Source organism: Mobula birostris, chromosome 15, assembly GCF_030028105.1.
Source record: "Mobula birostris isolate sMobBir1 chromosome 15, sMobBir1.hap1, whole genome shotgun sequence".
In the NCBI taxonomy this organism is placed as follows: Eukaryota; Metazoa; Chordata; class Chondrichthyes; order Myliobatiformes; family Myliobatidae; genus Mobula; species Mobula birostris.
In genome coordinates, this window is record NC_092384.1 from 23,766,640 (window position 1) to 23,781,820 (window position 15,181).

The following is a 15,181-nucleotide window of genomic DNA, read 5'->3' on the forward strand; positions in this document are numbered from 1 at the left end:
AATCCGGTCAGGGCCAGATGTTTTATCAGGCTGAAGCTGTTGCATGATGTTCCTGATGTCTTTAAGTTTGAAGATGATTTTGTTCAGCAAGGTGGTAGTAAGCTGCTTGACATCTGGTGGCTGATCATTAGCATTTGTGAGCCAACATTTATCTGCAAAAGTCCGACAGAAAACATTGGCCTTATCCTTTGCTGTTGTACGTACAGACCCATTGTGCTCAATGACAGGGGTGTCAGAGTGGCCTGTTCTTCCAGAGAGGGAGTTCACAACATTCCACCACTTCTTGCTGCTAAGGTTACCACTGGTTAAGTCACTTTTGAGTTTGATGTTATGGTTTCTTCAGGCCTGTCTCTCTGCTGGATTGTATGACTGCCTAGCCTGTGCAAACTTCTCCTTATTAGCAGGGGTGTTGCACTTCTTTAGATGGCAGTAGAGACGACGTTTCTTCTTTGTTGCTCGTCTGCACTTGTCATCAAACCATACTTTATCGCCAGTCTCCTTAGTAACAATTTTGCTGGGAATGTGAATGTCCATGGCCTCACATATAACTTCTGTAAGCTTGGTGCAAGCCTTCTCAGGGTCCTTGTCTTTGAGAATGCTAGACCGGTCAGTTGATGAAAGATGACCACGCATATCCCAAAAGTTGGCTTTGTCGTAACACCGAACTTTCCTCTTGTATGGCTGGTCACAGTAAACTGGAACATCCAACTTCACTAGCGCGGGGTTATGGTGTGAAGAACCCACTAGAGCCATAGTTGTTGCCTTAGCGGGTAGGTTCGTCATAACAAGATCAAGGATATACTCCCCCCTTGTTGGGTCTGACACAATCTGCTGCAGACCAAGACTATCAGCTAGTTGTAGTGTGTGCCGGCCAGCATTGTCAGTTGTTCGGCTGCCCAGCCAGTCTTGGTGATGGACATTGAAATCCCCTATAAGCATCACAGATTGTGCACCGAACTCTGTCAACTTGGAGGTGTTACTGTCCAGGTATTCGAGGACATCATTGTTGGCACGAGGAGGTCGGTAGACGGCACCAATTAGCAGTTTCTGTGATTGAAGAGCCACGGTGAACCGCATGAGCTCAAGGTCTTTCGGATCTCTCCTAGGGTTATGGTGTATCGCAATGCCCTCAGAACAGTAAACAGCAATGCCACCTCCCGATCTCTGCGGCAACACATTGAGTAGCCAGGGGTGGTTATGCAGTCCGATTCACCTGGGACTGACGAGTCGAGGAGTGTTTCAACAACAATAGTGGTGGAAGGTTTCTCTTCAGTGCACAGGTTGGCAAGTTCACCTATACTTGATTGGAGTCCACGTATGTTTACCTCCATGATTCGCAGTTTCTTATCACGTAGTCGATGGGTAGGTGTGAGTCATTTCCGTTTAGATCTGTCCGTTCGAGGCTTTAGTTTATAACTCGTAGCAAGTACATAGGACAGGCACAAGGGTCGCTAGCCCCTGTATCCCAGAAACACACCTGAGTGGTGCGGCAGAGGTATGTGCTATGCATGACCTGACCTGAAAGCATCATGTTGACTCATTACAGATCGTGTTCACGGTGGAACAGCTTGGTCAAGGATGGGGTGATCAGCAATGATGGACAAATTATACCTCCACTACCCCGTGTTTGGGAATTCAAAGTCAGGGGCTTAAGGAAAGACATGGAAATGGTCAGTTTCAGGGAAGGACTGGTATTGTATAGTACAGGCAGTCCCCGGGTTACCAACATCCAACTTACGGACAATTCGTATTTATGAATGGACTGCCACAAAGCCTATTATATTAAAAATTTGAGCTGAATACAATGGTTCGTAATAACGAATGCACGCAGTACTTTGTGACGCTCATGAGAACACTGCGCAGCTTCGGTGGTTCGTCGGCTCGAGGAAGGAGAATGCCATCCGCCATTTTAAGTCGGATCACGTTGCCATTAACGCTGTGTTGCGTGTGTAACTTTGTATTTGGCTTAAATTTTTCTCTTATTTACTCTTGTAACCATGCCTCCAAAGCATAAATCCAATACAAGTGCTGGTGATGCATCAAAGAAAAGGAAAACGATCACGATTGAAAATAAAGTGGAAATAATAAAGCCATTGGAAAGAGGTGAAATGCCATCGGTCATTGGAAAAGCGTCAGGCTACAGTCAGTCAACGATCGGAACTATTTTAAAGGATAAAGTGATGATAGCATTTAAGGAAAAAGACTGGGACCTAAAAACTCCAGAACCAAAAAAGTTTTTGACGAAAGAGTTAGCCGAAGACTTTCGTCTCATTGAAGCAGGGATGACAAAGTTAGAGGAGCCAGATCTGAATACGGAGAAGTTCACCAAAGTTTACCGTACAGTTACTGAGGGTCTCAGCTGCTACAAGGACGTTTATGACGAGAAAAAGAAAAGCTCTGAATGGAAAGGTAAAATACATCCTATATACTAAGACAAACATTTGACTAACTGACACTAAATAAGAACCGTTTGTACCTGTTCCGACTTAAAGGCAGACTTAGGAACGGACTCGTTCATAACCCGGGGACTGCCTGTACAGTACAGGGCCAGGGATTGGGGAATAATCCAAGGTAGCTGACCAACCTGACAGGGATTCCAATTCAGGGTTTTGTTGGGAAGATCACGTTACCTCACAAGTGCCCAGCAATGTGGTCCAAGTTCTGCTCCAATATTCCAAAAGGAACATCACCCAAGGTATGACATAACCCTCCACTGCACTCTTGCTGCAGAATTCCCAACAGAATGCAAGGTCGCAACACACACAAAACACTGGAGGAACTCAGCAGGCCAGAATCTACAGGAAGAAGTACAGTCGATGTCATGGGCTGAGACCCTTCAGTGGGACTGGAGAAAAAAAAAGATGAGGAGTAGATGTAAAAGGTGAGGGAGGGGAGAGAGAAACGCAAGGTGACAGGTGAAACCAGGAGAGGGAGGGAAGAAGTAAAGAGGGGGAAGTTGATTGGTGAAAGAGATACTGGGCTGGAGAAGGGGGAGGCATTACCGGAAGTTTGAGAAACCAATGTTCATGCCATCGGGTTGGAGGACACCCAGATGGAGTATAAGGTGTTGTACCTCCAACCTAAGTGTGGCCTCATCATGGCAGTAGAGGAGGACATGGATTGACATACCGGAATGGGAATGGGAAATGGAATTAAAATGGGTGGCCCCTGGGAGATCCTGCTTCTTTTGCTGTAGGTGCTCAGCAACACGGTCTCCCAATCTACATCGGGTCTCACCAATATACAAGAGGCCACACTGGGAGCACTGGACACAATATGACCCCAATAGATGCACAGGTGAAGTGTTGCCTCACCTGAAAAGACAGTTTGGGGCCCTGAATGGTGGTGAGGGAGGAGGTGTAGGGGCAGGTGTAGCACTATTTGCAAGGATAAGTGCTTAGGAGGGAGATCAATGGGGAGGGACGATTAGACAAGGGAGTCGCATAGGGAGTGAACTCTGCAGAAAGCAGAGAGTTGAAGGGTGTGGGGAGGGCAAGATGTGCTTAGTGGTGGGATACTGTTGGAGATGACAGAAGTTCCAGAGAATTATGTGCTGGACGCGGTGTCTGGTGGGCTGGTAGGTGAGAACAAAGGAATGCTATCCCTGGGAGGGTGGCAAGAGGATGGGGTGAGAGCAGACGTGTGTGAAATGGAAGAGATGAGGTTGAGGGCAGCATTGATGGTGGAGGAAGGGAAGCCCTTCCTTTGAAAAAGGAGCTTTTTCCCATAGATGCCTGGCCTGCTGAGTTCCTCCAGCATCCTGTGTGAGTTGCTTGGATTTTCAGCATCTGCAGATTTTCTCTTGCTTGAGAATGCAAGGTCGAATCACACCCAAGGGAACCAAGTCCACTTTGTGGAGTGAACTGAAATAACTCACAATGGCGATTATCAATTTCCAGTTTGAAACAAAATTAATTTTCAACTGCATAACATTAGGGGAATAAAGTGGATTGAGACTGAACTATGAGGTGTGCAGAAAGAGGTCAGCAATTCCAAAGGGAAAAAAAAAAGTGAGACGAGGCGGAAAATGGTGAAGTCGAAATGGATTAAAACAATCACACAGCACCGGTACATGATATTCACCACAGGCACTTTTATCATACGTTCAATGCTCTGCCCAAAATTTGGTTCTTAGCACCAATCAACAGAAAAAATAAAATCATCTTCCTTTACTGACATTATGTTCAGTCTGCATAATAAAGCAGAAGTAATTAAAAGCATCATTATTTGCCGAGACAACCATGTGGTAACCTGCAGCTGCACCATACACAGAGAGTGTTTATGTAGCATTTTGAAACGGAGGCAAGTCTTGGGGTTTTTGGTGACGAAGCTACCGGTATCTAACCTGAGCAAGCAACAGCAGCGAAGACCCAGCACTGCCCATATCGCACTTTCCCGGCCCCAGAGCTGCTCCACTTGCGTAAAATCGGTAAACTTCCATTCCACCTGGTGGGAGCCGTCCCGTTGGAGTAATCGCCATCCCACCTCCCCAAAATTATGCCTTTGTCATCGTTTGCATTCACCTTTGGAGGAGAAAAACAAAACAGCTAGTATCATTTCATAACTAAACAAATAAACAATCTTCTGCTAAGGAAAAAGCCTCTTTCTAAGAGTCAGGCCTTTAGTTAGGCAAATTTAATATCCAAATCGCCTTTCCCAAGACTATTATAGGCTATACTGATTTCTACCTCATCACAGACAATCTGTTTGTTCTCAACCCCCTTTCCCCTTTCTAAGACTTAAAACAACCTTTTCCACTCTCTTCCCAGCTGTGTCATTCCTCTGAAAAATTAACTTTGCTCCATTCTCCACATATGGTTCCTGATTAGCAGAGCATTTTTGGCTTTCATTCATTGTATATTACCTTGAGTGAATACAACCTGAAGTGGGATATATTGTCCTTTCTTGCATAATGGTAATGTAAAAGTCATGTTTACTTATGAAGAAAAATCGGTCTTGCCTAACCTATTCTATACTGGGCCAGTGTTGGGTAACATGCTAGGTCAGGACAGCTTCCCTTGGCTCCTCTCAGTCTCAGTTTGTGTAATGCATGTGATTCATGCCAAACTTCTGACGGGTTTCTGGGTTAGTTAAAAGGGCCCTTTATATTTAAAGATTTGGCTTTCTTGTGTTCAGCAACTTTGCTTGGTGCTTTTATGATTAAGAAATGGGTGCAAATTCTGAGATGTTATCAAACAAACTACCCTATTTTGCAGCTGGTGGAGGACATAGTTGGCTGATTCATTTGCTGATGATGGAAGTTAATAGGAGATACACATTCCTTCATGAAGAAAATCAAAACAAGTTACTTTCTCTGTATATTGGTGAGTTTTAATGTCATTGAAATTAACCTATCAGAAACAACAACCAAATGTCTAACCCTAACAAATACTGAAGCCTGCCCCGGCATTCAATATGATCAAGGCTGTCCTTCCCCAAACCTTATCCTTTATTCTGTTTCAGTACCTCATACACAGTTCCTTGATTTTACAAAGATTTATTGATTTTCTCTTTAAATACCCCAGTGATCGAGACTAAGGAACACTGCATTATTTTCTCTAGTCAGCTTAAGTCAAGATTATACCTCTTTTCTTGCTTTGAATGGAATAATTGGCTAGGAGGTACAGGAGCATTAGGTCCCACACTGCCAGGTGCAGGAACCCTACAACTATGAGGCTGCTGAACCAGTGTTGATAACTTTATTCACTTCAACACTGATCTGACTTCGCAACCTATCAGTTCACTTCTAAGGATTCTAAAATGTGTGTTCTCAGCATTATTTATTTATTTATTTCATGCAGTTTGTATTCTTTTGCACATTCATTCTTTCTCGATCTTTGTTTCTTCTCAGTTTTCATAAATTCTATTGTATTTCTTTATTTTCTTATACATTCCTTCAAGAAAATGAATCTCAAGGCAGTATTACTGCCTGCTACTGGAAGGCAATGAAAGCAGTATAACTGTGGGAGATTGTTTCAGTCATTTCACTTCTGATCATAAGATTCTGTTAGGCAGTGATAAGGTCAGTTGCCGCAGGCCTGTTACCCTTGTTGGGTAGTGTGGCAGGCGACGCGGGAGCTGTGTGGCCTCAGTTGTGGCAAGGACGAGGTCTCAAGCCGCAGGCTTGCCTGCTGCGGCAGACCAGTTGAGAAAACGTGAAAGCGTTACGGTGTCACCTTCGCACTTGGCTGGAGGCTGGACTTACCCATGGGTGCTGCCCTCACATGGTCGAGCGGTGGACTGACCAGCTGGTTTGCATGCTCCTGCACGCTGCCAGGAGGCCGAAACATTGATTGCTGGACATTGTCGCTCAGGGGCTTGGTCTATATATATGTTTTTTCTTTGAGTGAATATGTTTCTTTGCTCACTATTTTGAATGTTGTTAGCTACTTTGAATGTTGCTCACTATTTTGAGTGTTGCTAGCTATTCTGAATGACGTTACTCGCTATTTTGAATGTTTGCTTGCTATTTTGAATGTTTTGCACCGGGGCATAGAAGAATACTGTCTTGTTCAGCTGTATCTATGTTTGGTTGAATGCTAATTAAACTTAATTTTATATATAGTGACATATATATACTTTGACTTTAATATTGTACTCACAACACAGTCTACAACTAAAGCCTTTATCTAAACTGATTTGCAATCTACCAGATGACAACACCTGTTAAACACATTTGACAAATAGCTAACACATTGGAACTCACCATAGCAGTCAATATTCTGCTGATATATATCGGATCACCTCTCTTCAATGCATCGGTCAAAGGATCCTCCAGAGCAGGTAGACTGTTATCCAAAATTTGAAAGCAAATGTCGATGACATCTTTTTCGAACTGTCAAAACATAACTCAGAATAGCCACAAGTCTCAGAGCAATTATACTAAAGAAAGGTAGATAATAAAGAATTTAAAAGTTATATTACTTGTCCAAAATTCCATGATAGTGGGAGAAAGGCAGTACGGTAAATGATTCCATTGTCATTCAGAATATACTCGTCCAGAAGATCATCATCAGCCAAGTACACGGAGTCCTCTGGGTTTTGGGAAGGTGGGGTGGCAAGGGTAGAAAAGTGGAGGCAGGCAATTAAATTCCTTCTGAACACTTCAGTTAATTTGCAACTTTTTATGTACAAGCAGCTGTCCAAAGTATGCTCGCAGGCCTCTTTCCCAGTGTCTGACTGGATGGAGGAACTACCTGGTAATCAGAGTCATACTCTAGACTGTGCTTATCATTGAGTGAAATTGTTGAAAGATCCTGAAATCAAACAGAAGAAACCTGAGCTGTTTGGAAGGGAGATGTCAACAGGCTGCACAATCACAGATTTACTTCAAGCTTCTCATGCATGTTTTCAAATGTCTCCATGTCCTCAGGCACTCAGAACTGTTCCAGCCTCATTCTCAACTTCCATCTCTGACCGATCCTCCAGCCCATCTGTTCCCAGCAATGATGGCAAAAGTGCCATCAGTGATCTCATTCCCACCGAATTCTTTCCCTAAATAGTCCCTCATCCCCTCCTCCACTCCCAACTATATGCTTTGCCACGCATCTCTACTATGCTGCTTTCATCCAGTTATTATTTACCTATTCCATCTCAGGTTCATCCCCAGCTTTGTCAATTACCTTGAGAATTTTGCTATATTAGAAGGACATGTTGCTGTTGTTGCAGTCGTAGTGTACACTAGTTTATAAAAACTGAAATCACCTGTGTGTTTAGTTCAAATGAACTTCGTTTGTGATTAATGATTACTCTTCAGGATAGTAGCTATCGCTAAATCCTTGAAATACTCTTGGCTTTGTTTATATGTGAGGTATTTTTGAACACAATATATCAATGATTTGTTGAGTTTCTATCTTTCTCCCACAGATTACAGCCACTGACACTGACAAGAAGAATTGATACAAAACTGGCTAAACATCCATTTTGAAAATGCAATGTGGTGTTATTACCAAACGGAGCCGAAATGACAGGAATTCATTGCTTATTTTGTTTAAATGAGAAGAAAAAGCACTAGTATTTGGAAAATATTTCCTTTAAGGTATCCAAGGATCAAAGGAACCTGTTAATCACAAATAGTCTAAATATTTCACTGTTCTTTGCTGCTGATTTTTTTTAGTATCTATACAGATAGCAAAATAAATACTAGCTCATTTTCATTTGGTGACCAACTAATTATTTTTATAAATGAAATCTTTCAAACTTCAATGTGTGAATGACTGAATTATGTATGTTTAATTGTGTGTACTTAAGAGTTTAGTATGTTCCTGCAGACAGTGAAGCTTTGTCTGATGATTAGATATGTTTTCCAGGGCATTTTAACAGCACACTGTGAAAGTTGGACTTAGATTCGTTAAATACACACATAGGTGCTAAATAACTGATTTGTGCATCTGTTCTCTTGATAATTTTACCAATAAAAAAGAAAATCTCCCTTTCATATTCAGTTATCAGTAAACTAGAATATCGTGCAGCATTAGAGAACATTGCTGCTAACAGCTTAGTAGGCTCTCGACAATTTTTTTATCAATAATCTTAGCTATCAGGGTGGACACAAAGAACCAAGTCTCTGTGCCTTAAGGAAATGTGGATTTTGGAAATAGAATGTGGATGTCGAGACAGCTTGTTTAAACTATTGAAGGGTATGGACATCTCATAATATGTACGACCAGAACTAGGTTAAGTGTTAAAACTTACTTCTTTTTTCAGTGATCAGTGAGACAAGCTCAAGGACCAATGAGAATCTTCCTTTCCCTCAATGCGTGTATGTTTGCATTCCTTATTCTCAAGAGAATCTGTAGACCAAAGAGTGTTTCTGTAACAACTGAGCCCTGTGCTTTTTTGGAAAAGAGTTCTGCTTACATGATAAAACACAAGAACATTATCACTTGAAATGCATGTTTATCTTGTGACCAATTTAGGACTTGATGAACACACAGAGCCAAAAGCAAAAATAGTCTTCAGTGAATTGGGTTTTAGACTCTAGGGATAATTAGCCAAGATATATAGACAAATATCAGTGTCCCTGTTTCAGCTAAACTTTGTAATGTTTTATAAACTCTTTAAGTATTCCTAATAAAATTCTACATTTACATTTACAATATAAATTACCTGAGTTAAGAAGCACTGCATCACATCCAAAAGGATGTAATTACAGTGTGACAAAATATTGTAGAAATCTTGCATTATGGAAATCAATGCGTAACTGAATAGATGAGATTATCAGGGTGGCTGCACAGATATAGACATTTACAAATAACAAAATGTGATCGGATTTCTTGCAGCATTTCACACAAAGAAGTTAACACCTGTAGTCAGATCAGAGGTATGGTTAGGTTCAAACCCAGAGAGGCAAAAGCTGCACTCCAAAGGCAAAGCATAGAATTTAAGGATATCATAAATAGGAGAACTGAAGCAAATAAGACTGACTTCAATAAAAAAAACTAAATTATTTCAATGTTTAATTCTTATCATTTGAACTGTACGTTTTTAGGTTTTTATATTAATCAAGGGACATCAAATTACAAAATAATTTTGGGGGAAAAGTTATCTGGTAATAAGAGCGGACACAAGCTTGTTAATGAATAATAATTTTGTAAAGTTAAAGAATTACTTGCCTCATTTTCCATTAATGCTTTTTTACTGATTCCTTCTCTACTTTTAACTGGCCCATATTTAATCATATGTGAGCAACTCAATGATAACAGTTGTGGAGAGGGGTCCCATTTTCACAAGGATTGTGCAGTGTTCACTCTTACCAATGTTGCTATGGTAACAGTAAGGGAGCCATTTACTTCAGGAATTAGCCAACTTGATGATACCAAAAATGGTCTCCTTGTGGATAGTGTAGAAAATTGCCAAAGGATACAGTGGGATATAGATCAGTTACAAAATTGGCGGAAAAATGACAGATGGAGTTTAATCCAACCAAGTGAGAGGTTTTGCACTTAGGGAAATAAAATACTGTATGAAAGGACTGTAAACAGTTAATGGCTGGTGCACAGAGAGGTCTTACTGTCCAATTCCATTGAAAGTGGCTGCAGAGATTGATGGTGTGGTAAAGAAGGCATAAGACATACTTACCTTTAATAGTTGAAACACTGAATTCAAGAGACAGGAGGTTATGTTGCATCTTTATAAAACTCTGGTTAGGTCATATCTAGAGGATTAAGTTCAATTCTTGGTCACTCCATTATAGGAAGATTGCAAAGGATACGGTGTAGAAGAGTTTTAAAGGATGCTTCCTGGATTAGAGGATGTATGTTTTGAGGAGCATTTGGGCAAACTAGAACTGTTTTCACTGTAACAGTGAAGGCTGAAACTTTCCTAAGTTTCTTTTCCCCGCTAATGAACTCAGCTGTAAAAAACTTATTCTTTTCCCTGCATTTTGTTCAGCGGGTATGTAAGAGTTTCTTTGACTGGGGAGAGAATTTCAGCTGGTTGACCTCCACTTCTCACGATGGTTGCACCTATTTTAAATAGCTAGACTGTGCACTGCCAATAATTTTATTAACTAGGAGGAGAAACTTCCTTTCTTATTAGTAATCATGGAATTATAGCTTCACACAGCATGAGGAACCATTGTTTAACCCTGTTTAAGAGGCTCACCACATTTTATTTCAACTTCAAACATCTCAGCCTCCATGTCATGGTCCGGTCCGTGAAGTCTGTATTCCGGTTCATGGTCCGGTCCATCGACCCTTGCTCCAGGTTTTCCTGTCTACCCTGTTTCTGTTCTTGTTGAGCTCTTATTGAGCCAGCTGATGCTCATCGGGGCTGGCTGCATAAATACCTTCAGAGACCAGGGTGTGGCGGCTGGATTGTTCTTGTCCTTACTCCTTGTATCCCTTCCTCTGCCTTCTGTTTCCTGGCCTGTAGCCCTGCCCTGTCTTGCTGGTAACTCTCGCCTCGTCTCACCTTCAGTCTTGTCCTGGAGCCACCCCGTACCTGGCTGCCTTCTTGTCCCTTGCCTCCATCGGGTATGCCAGGTCGTATTGCGGTTACCTACGGTTGGTTCTGTCTCTTCCTGTCCCTTGCCTCCATCGGGTAAGCCAGGCCGTCTTGCCATTACCTACAGTTGGTTCTGTCCCTTCCTGTCCCTTGCCTCTGTCGGGTGGTGATCCGCGCCCTGCCCAGGAGTACCATGCCCTGCCCAGGAGGAGCCTCGCCTCAAGTCTCTGGTCTCCAGCCTCAAGCCTGAAGACTCCAGCCTCCTGCCAAGCCTCACCTCTGGCCTCCAGCCTCAAGCCTAACAACTCCAGCCTCCTGCCTCCTGCCAAGCCTCACCTCTGGCTTCTAGCCTCAAGCCTGAAGAGTCCAGCCTCCTGCCTCCTGCCAAGCCTCACCCCTGGCCTCTAGCCTCAAGCCTGAAGACTCCTGCCTCCTTCAAGCCTCGCCTCTGGCCTCTAGCCTCAAGCCTGAAATCTCCAGCCTCCTGCCTCCTGCCAAGCCTCTCCTCTGGCCTCTAGCCTGAAGACTCCAGCCTCCTGCCTCCTGCCAAGCCTTGCCTCTGGCCTCTAGTCTCTAGCCTGAAGACTCCAGCCTCATCCTACTTGCTTGCCAAGCCTCGTCCTTGCCTAGTTCTGGGGTCCGAGCCAGAGGCAAGACCCAGGTACTGGGTCCTTGTCCAGTCTCTGGCTCGGAGTCCAAGCCCAGGCTCCTAGCTCTCTTGTCCAGTCCAGTTCTGGGTTCCGGGTTTTCGTGTCCATGTCCTTGCCATCGCCCTGTATCCTAGTCCTGTCCCTAGTACTTCAGTGTCTGTGTCTTGCACTTGGGTCCGTTCCCAGCCACCGCCATATGATACTCCACTCCAAAACTTTCTCTTTCAAGCTGTATTTATTCTGTTTAGTTTATTGGAGAGGGTGAACAGAGACATTGCTAGGAAGGCCAAGATTTATTATTCATCTCCAACTCATTTCTCCAGCTTGCTGAGGCATTTTAGAGTATACTTTTTCTTTTGATTTTCATTTACAGTAATGATATCTTACCTTTACAAAATTACTCCAAAACTACCACTGACCCAGTACTCTTGACTAAGGTCATCCAGTTAAACCTTATTTATTCAAAGATATCCTGCATCAAAAACATTTTTGAGCTTACTTCACGTTATTACAAATGTGCAGAGTTTTTACTCACACAGGTATTTAAGTAAAGAAGTATCACCCTAATTACATATTAATAAAAATCTACTTATAATTTAGGACAACAATGGGGCACAGCAATAATTGTACATGTCTGTTCAATTATTGACAATAATTATGACATATGTTAATGGAACATTTACAATCTGATATTTACTCAGACTAGATGGTAATTAATTAGCATCATAATTGACCCAGACATCATGGGCTTAAGGATTTGCCCTTGTGCTATATTGTTATGTGCTCTATACAAACGGACAGTTAGGTTGACAGATCATAGCCAAGATTTCAAAGATCTGGTAGGATTGCAAAATGTGCATATGATTAGATATTTGGCTGAATAGAATTAGGTAATTTTCATTGTTATAAGTGAGATGTTTGCCAAATTCTGCATTCTGTATTTCTTTACATTGACATTTTCCTTTGGCTGGTGAATATCCTCTTTTTTACATTAAGTTTGAAGTCCTTGAAAGGAGATGGGATCTCTGGGAGCCGATTAAAATGTGAATGAAAAGTTATCTCATCAAAGTGTAAAAATACTTGGCAAGAGTTTTTGTCCGGCAAAATGTTTAGCATCTCACCTATTTCAGCCTACCTCTAACCTCCCCAGCACAAAATTATGAAGGGCAAACTTGGGGTGAGAGATGAGGTTTTTTTTCCCTGAACAGTGGGTTGGGATATGGGTTTAGTAAAGAGGGATGGTTGATGGCTAGTATAGACAGGATGGGCAGATGAACTTGCTGCTTTCACTGATTTGATTGGACACATGCTTTGATGTACATGTGACAAAAAAAAGATATTTATCTTCTTGTTTGATTCCATGATGTGGGGATAAGTAAGATGAAAACAGCGACTAGAGGCATAAAGTTAACTATGAGCATATTTAACTATTGATTTTACCTTGGAGATAAATAATGCCACATCAATTGCTCTTAAAAGTCACCCCAATATAAACAAGAACCAGAAGCGAACTTAACTGCTCACCTTTACTCCAGGGGTTGAAGAGAAGATGAAAGGTCCCTACAGTGATCCTTTGCGAACCTTCTCCCCCACCGGGGCAGAAGAGTACGTGCATTTTATAGACGCCAACACAGGCGTCTGCGGGGCTGCGCACGGCCAGGTGGATGTGCCCCGGAGTGGACTTCAAACTATATGTCCACTTGTCCTTCTTCGCCGTCGATTTCACAGCTTCAATAGAAATTCTGTCGGTGTTCAATGACGAAGGCCCTGCACAGAGAATCGTAACCTTTAGCCATACACATTTGCAAGCTAATCGCATAAAATGGGGTAATGTGAAGTGGAAAGCTTATGTCAGTTCAGTCAGTTCAAGCAAAAAACCCAAAACGCTATAAATGTAAACACAGAAGAGACTGCAGATGCTGGAAATCCGGAGTAACACACACACACACACACAGGAACTCAGCAGGTCAGGGAGGAATGAAGAGTCAACATTTTGGGCCAAGACCTTTCATCAGAACTGGCTAGGACCCCCAGTCCTGCTGAAGAGTTTTGGCCCGAAATGTCGACTGTTCTCCTTTCCATAGATGCTGAGTTCCTCCAGCATTTTGTGTCTGTTGCTCGGATTTCCAGCATCTGCAGATTTTCTCTTGTTGGCTAAGCCCCTTCCCAGTTCTAACGAAGGGTCTCGGCCCGAAACGCCGACCCTTTATTCCTCCCCAGAGATGCTGCTTGAACTTCAGACTTCTCCAGCACTTTGTGTTACGAGGAACAATCAGGCAAACATCTTGTGGAATGAAAAACAGGATCGTGAGGGGAGTTCAGAGGAAGGGTTCCGGAACTGAAATATTAACTGGTTCTCCTTCCACAGCTGCTGTCTGACCTGTTGAGAGTTTCCAACATTTTCTGTTTTAATTTTAGATTCCTATCAACCAAATGTTTAATTTATTCCATTTACTAGAGTTTTGAAGTTTGATTCAGTGGTTTGATGCATGCAGTTTATGTTCTTTATGTTTATGTTCAGCCTTCATGTTCAGCCTGAGTTTTGGCGTTTTAATATGAAAAATATTCATTCGCTGTTTTTTTTTCTAATTTACAAGGATTGCTGGTCTATAGATAAACTTTGGGGCAGGAGGAACAGCTACCAAGTCACAACTCAGATGAACAGTAATAAATGTCTCACTGTTTAAACCAGACTCAGCAGTTAATCAGCAACCTGGAAAAAGACCAGCTGTAATTTAAAGCCAGATGCCATTCACGTGGCGCTTTGAAGGGTGTTATAAACTAGCTTATCACGAAATGCCACTTCAGGTCAGACCTGTGTCCAGCGAGAGTGTGAGCTGGTCTTCGTCCTCCCGGAAGGCTTGGCGCTTGAATTGCACAGCCAGGCGGAATTCTTGCCCTCTTCGGACGATGAGCCTGTCCGTGCCCATCTCCGCGGTGTGATGTTGCGTGTTGTTGGCCTCGCACTGTAGGTCTACCGCTCCCAAATACATGTTTCCTATCGGAAAACGTTTAACGGGAAGATTCAACAGGCCCATTCGTATGAATCCATTCACATTCATATAAAAACGCGCAAAAGTGCGGGGGGTGCAGCGCCGCGCGAGTTTTGATTAGAATTAATCAGCATCCAACTTTAATAAATAACGGGAAAATTGTTTCGCTCCTATAATTAGTTCGCAACCTTAACTTTAAAACTGCTGTCTTCGTTTTGTAACTATATCTTACCGGCTGTTGTCATGAGTTCCCTGGCCGGTGCAGAAATAATACGTGCCACCCTTAATGCAAATTTAGCCTTCCGCCACTCTTCAGAGGACTGGACTGTGCGTGGAATCTCGTGTCCACCCCTATATATCCACACACAGAACGCTCCAGCATTACCGCTCTCAAAATAGATATAAACTACTTGTGTATAAAAGGACTATTGCAGCACTGATTTGCACGGTAATTTTCCCAGAGGAAGGTAGTTCGTGCCATTTCGCTCCCTCCAAACTTAATCCAAAAACCAACACCTGAAGCCAAATCACAAACACAGATTCTGCAGATGCTGGAAAACCAGAGTAACACACATAAAAGCAGCGTCTCAG

The 15,181-nt window shown here is 42.6% G+C and overlaps 1 protein-coding gene across 1 annotated transcript in view; it reads right to left on the reverse strand.

Annotated features, from left to right (window-relative positions):
- tgm2l (transglutaminase 2, like) overlaps positions 1-14,906 on the reverse strand; it is a 37,363-nt gene extending 22,457 nt beyond the window's left edge. Inside the window, exons 1-6 of the mRNA XM_072279133.1 lie at positions 14,823-14,906; positions 14,413-14,595; positions 13,122-13,364; positions 6,925-7,034; positions 6,707-6,835; positions 4,346-4,523 (exon numbers count right to left, since the gene is read on the reverse strand). Coding sequence (XP_072135234.1) covers positions 4,346-4,523; positions 6,707-6,835; positions 6,925-7,034; positions 13,122-13,364; positions 14,413-14,595; positions 14,823-14,835 — 856 coding nt within the window. The 5' untranslated portion in view covers positions 14,836-14,906. The remainder of the gene's footprint in view (positions 1-4,345; positions 4,524-6,706; positions 6,836-6,924; positions 7,035-13,121; positions 13,365-14,412; positions 14,596-14,822) is intronic.
- Between the last annotated feature and the right edge of the window lie 275 nt (positions 14,907-15,181).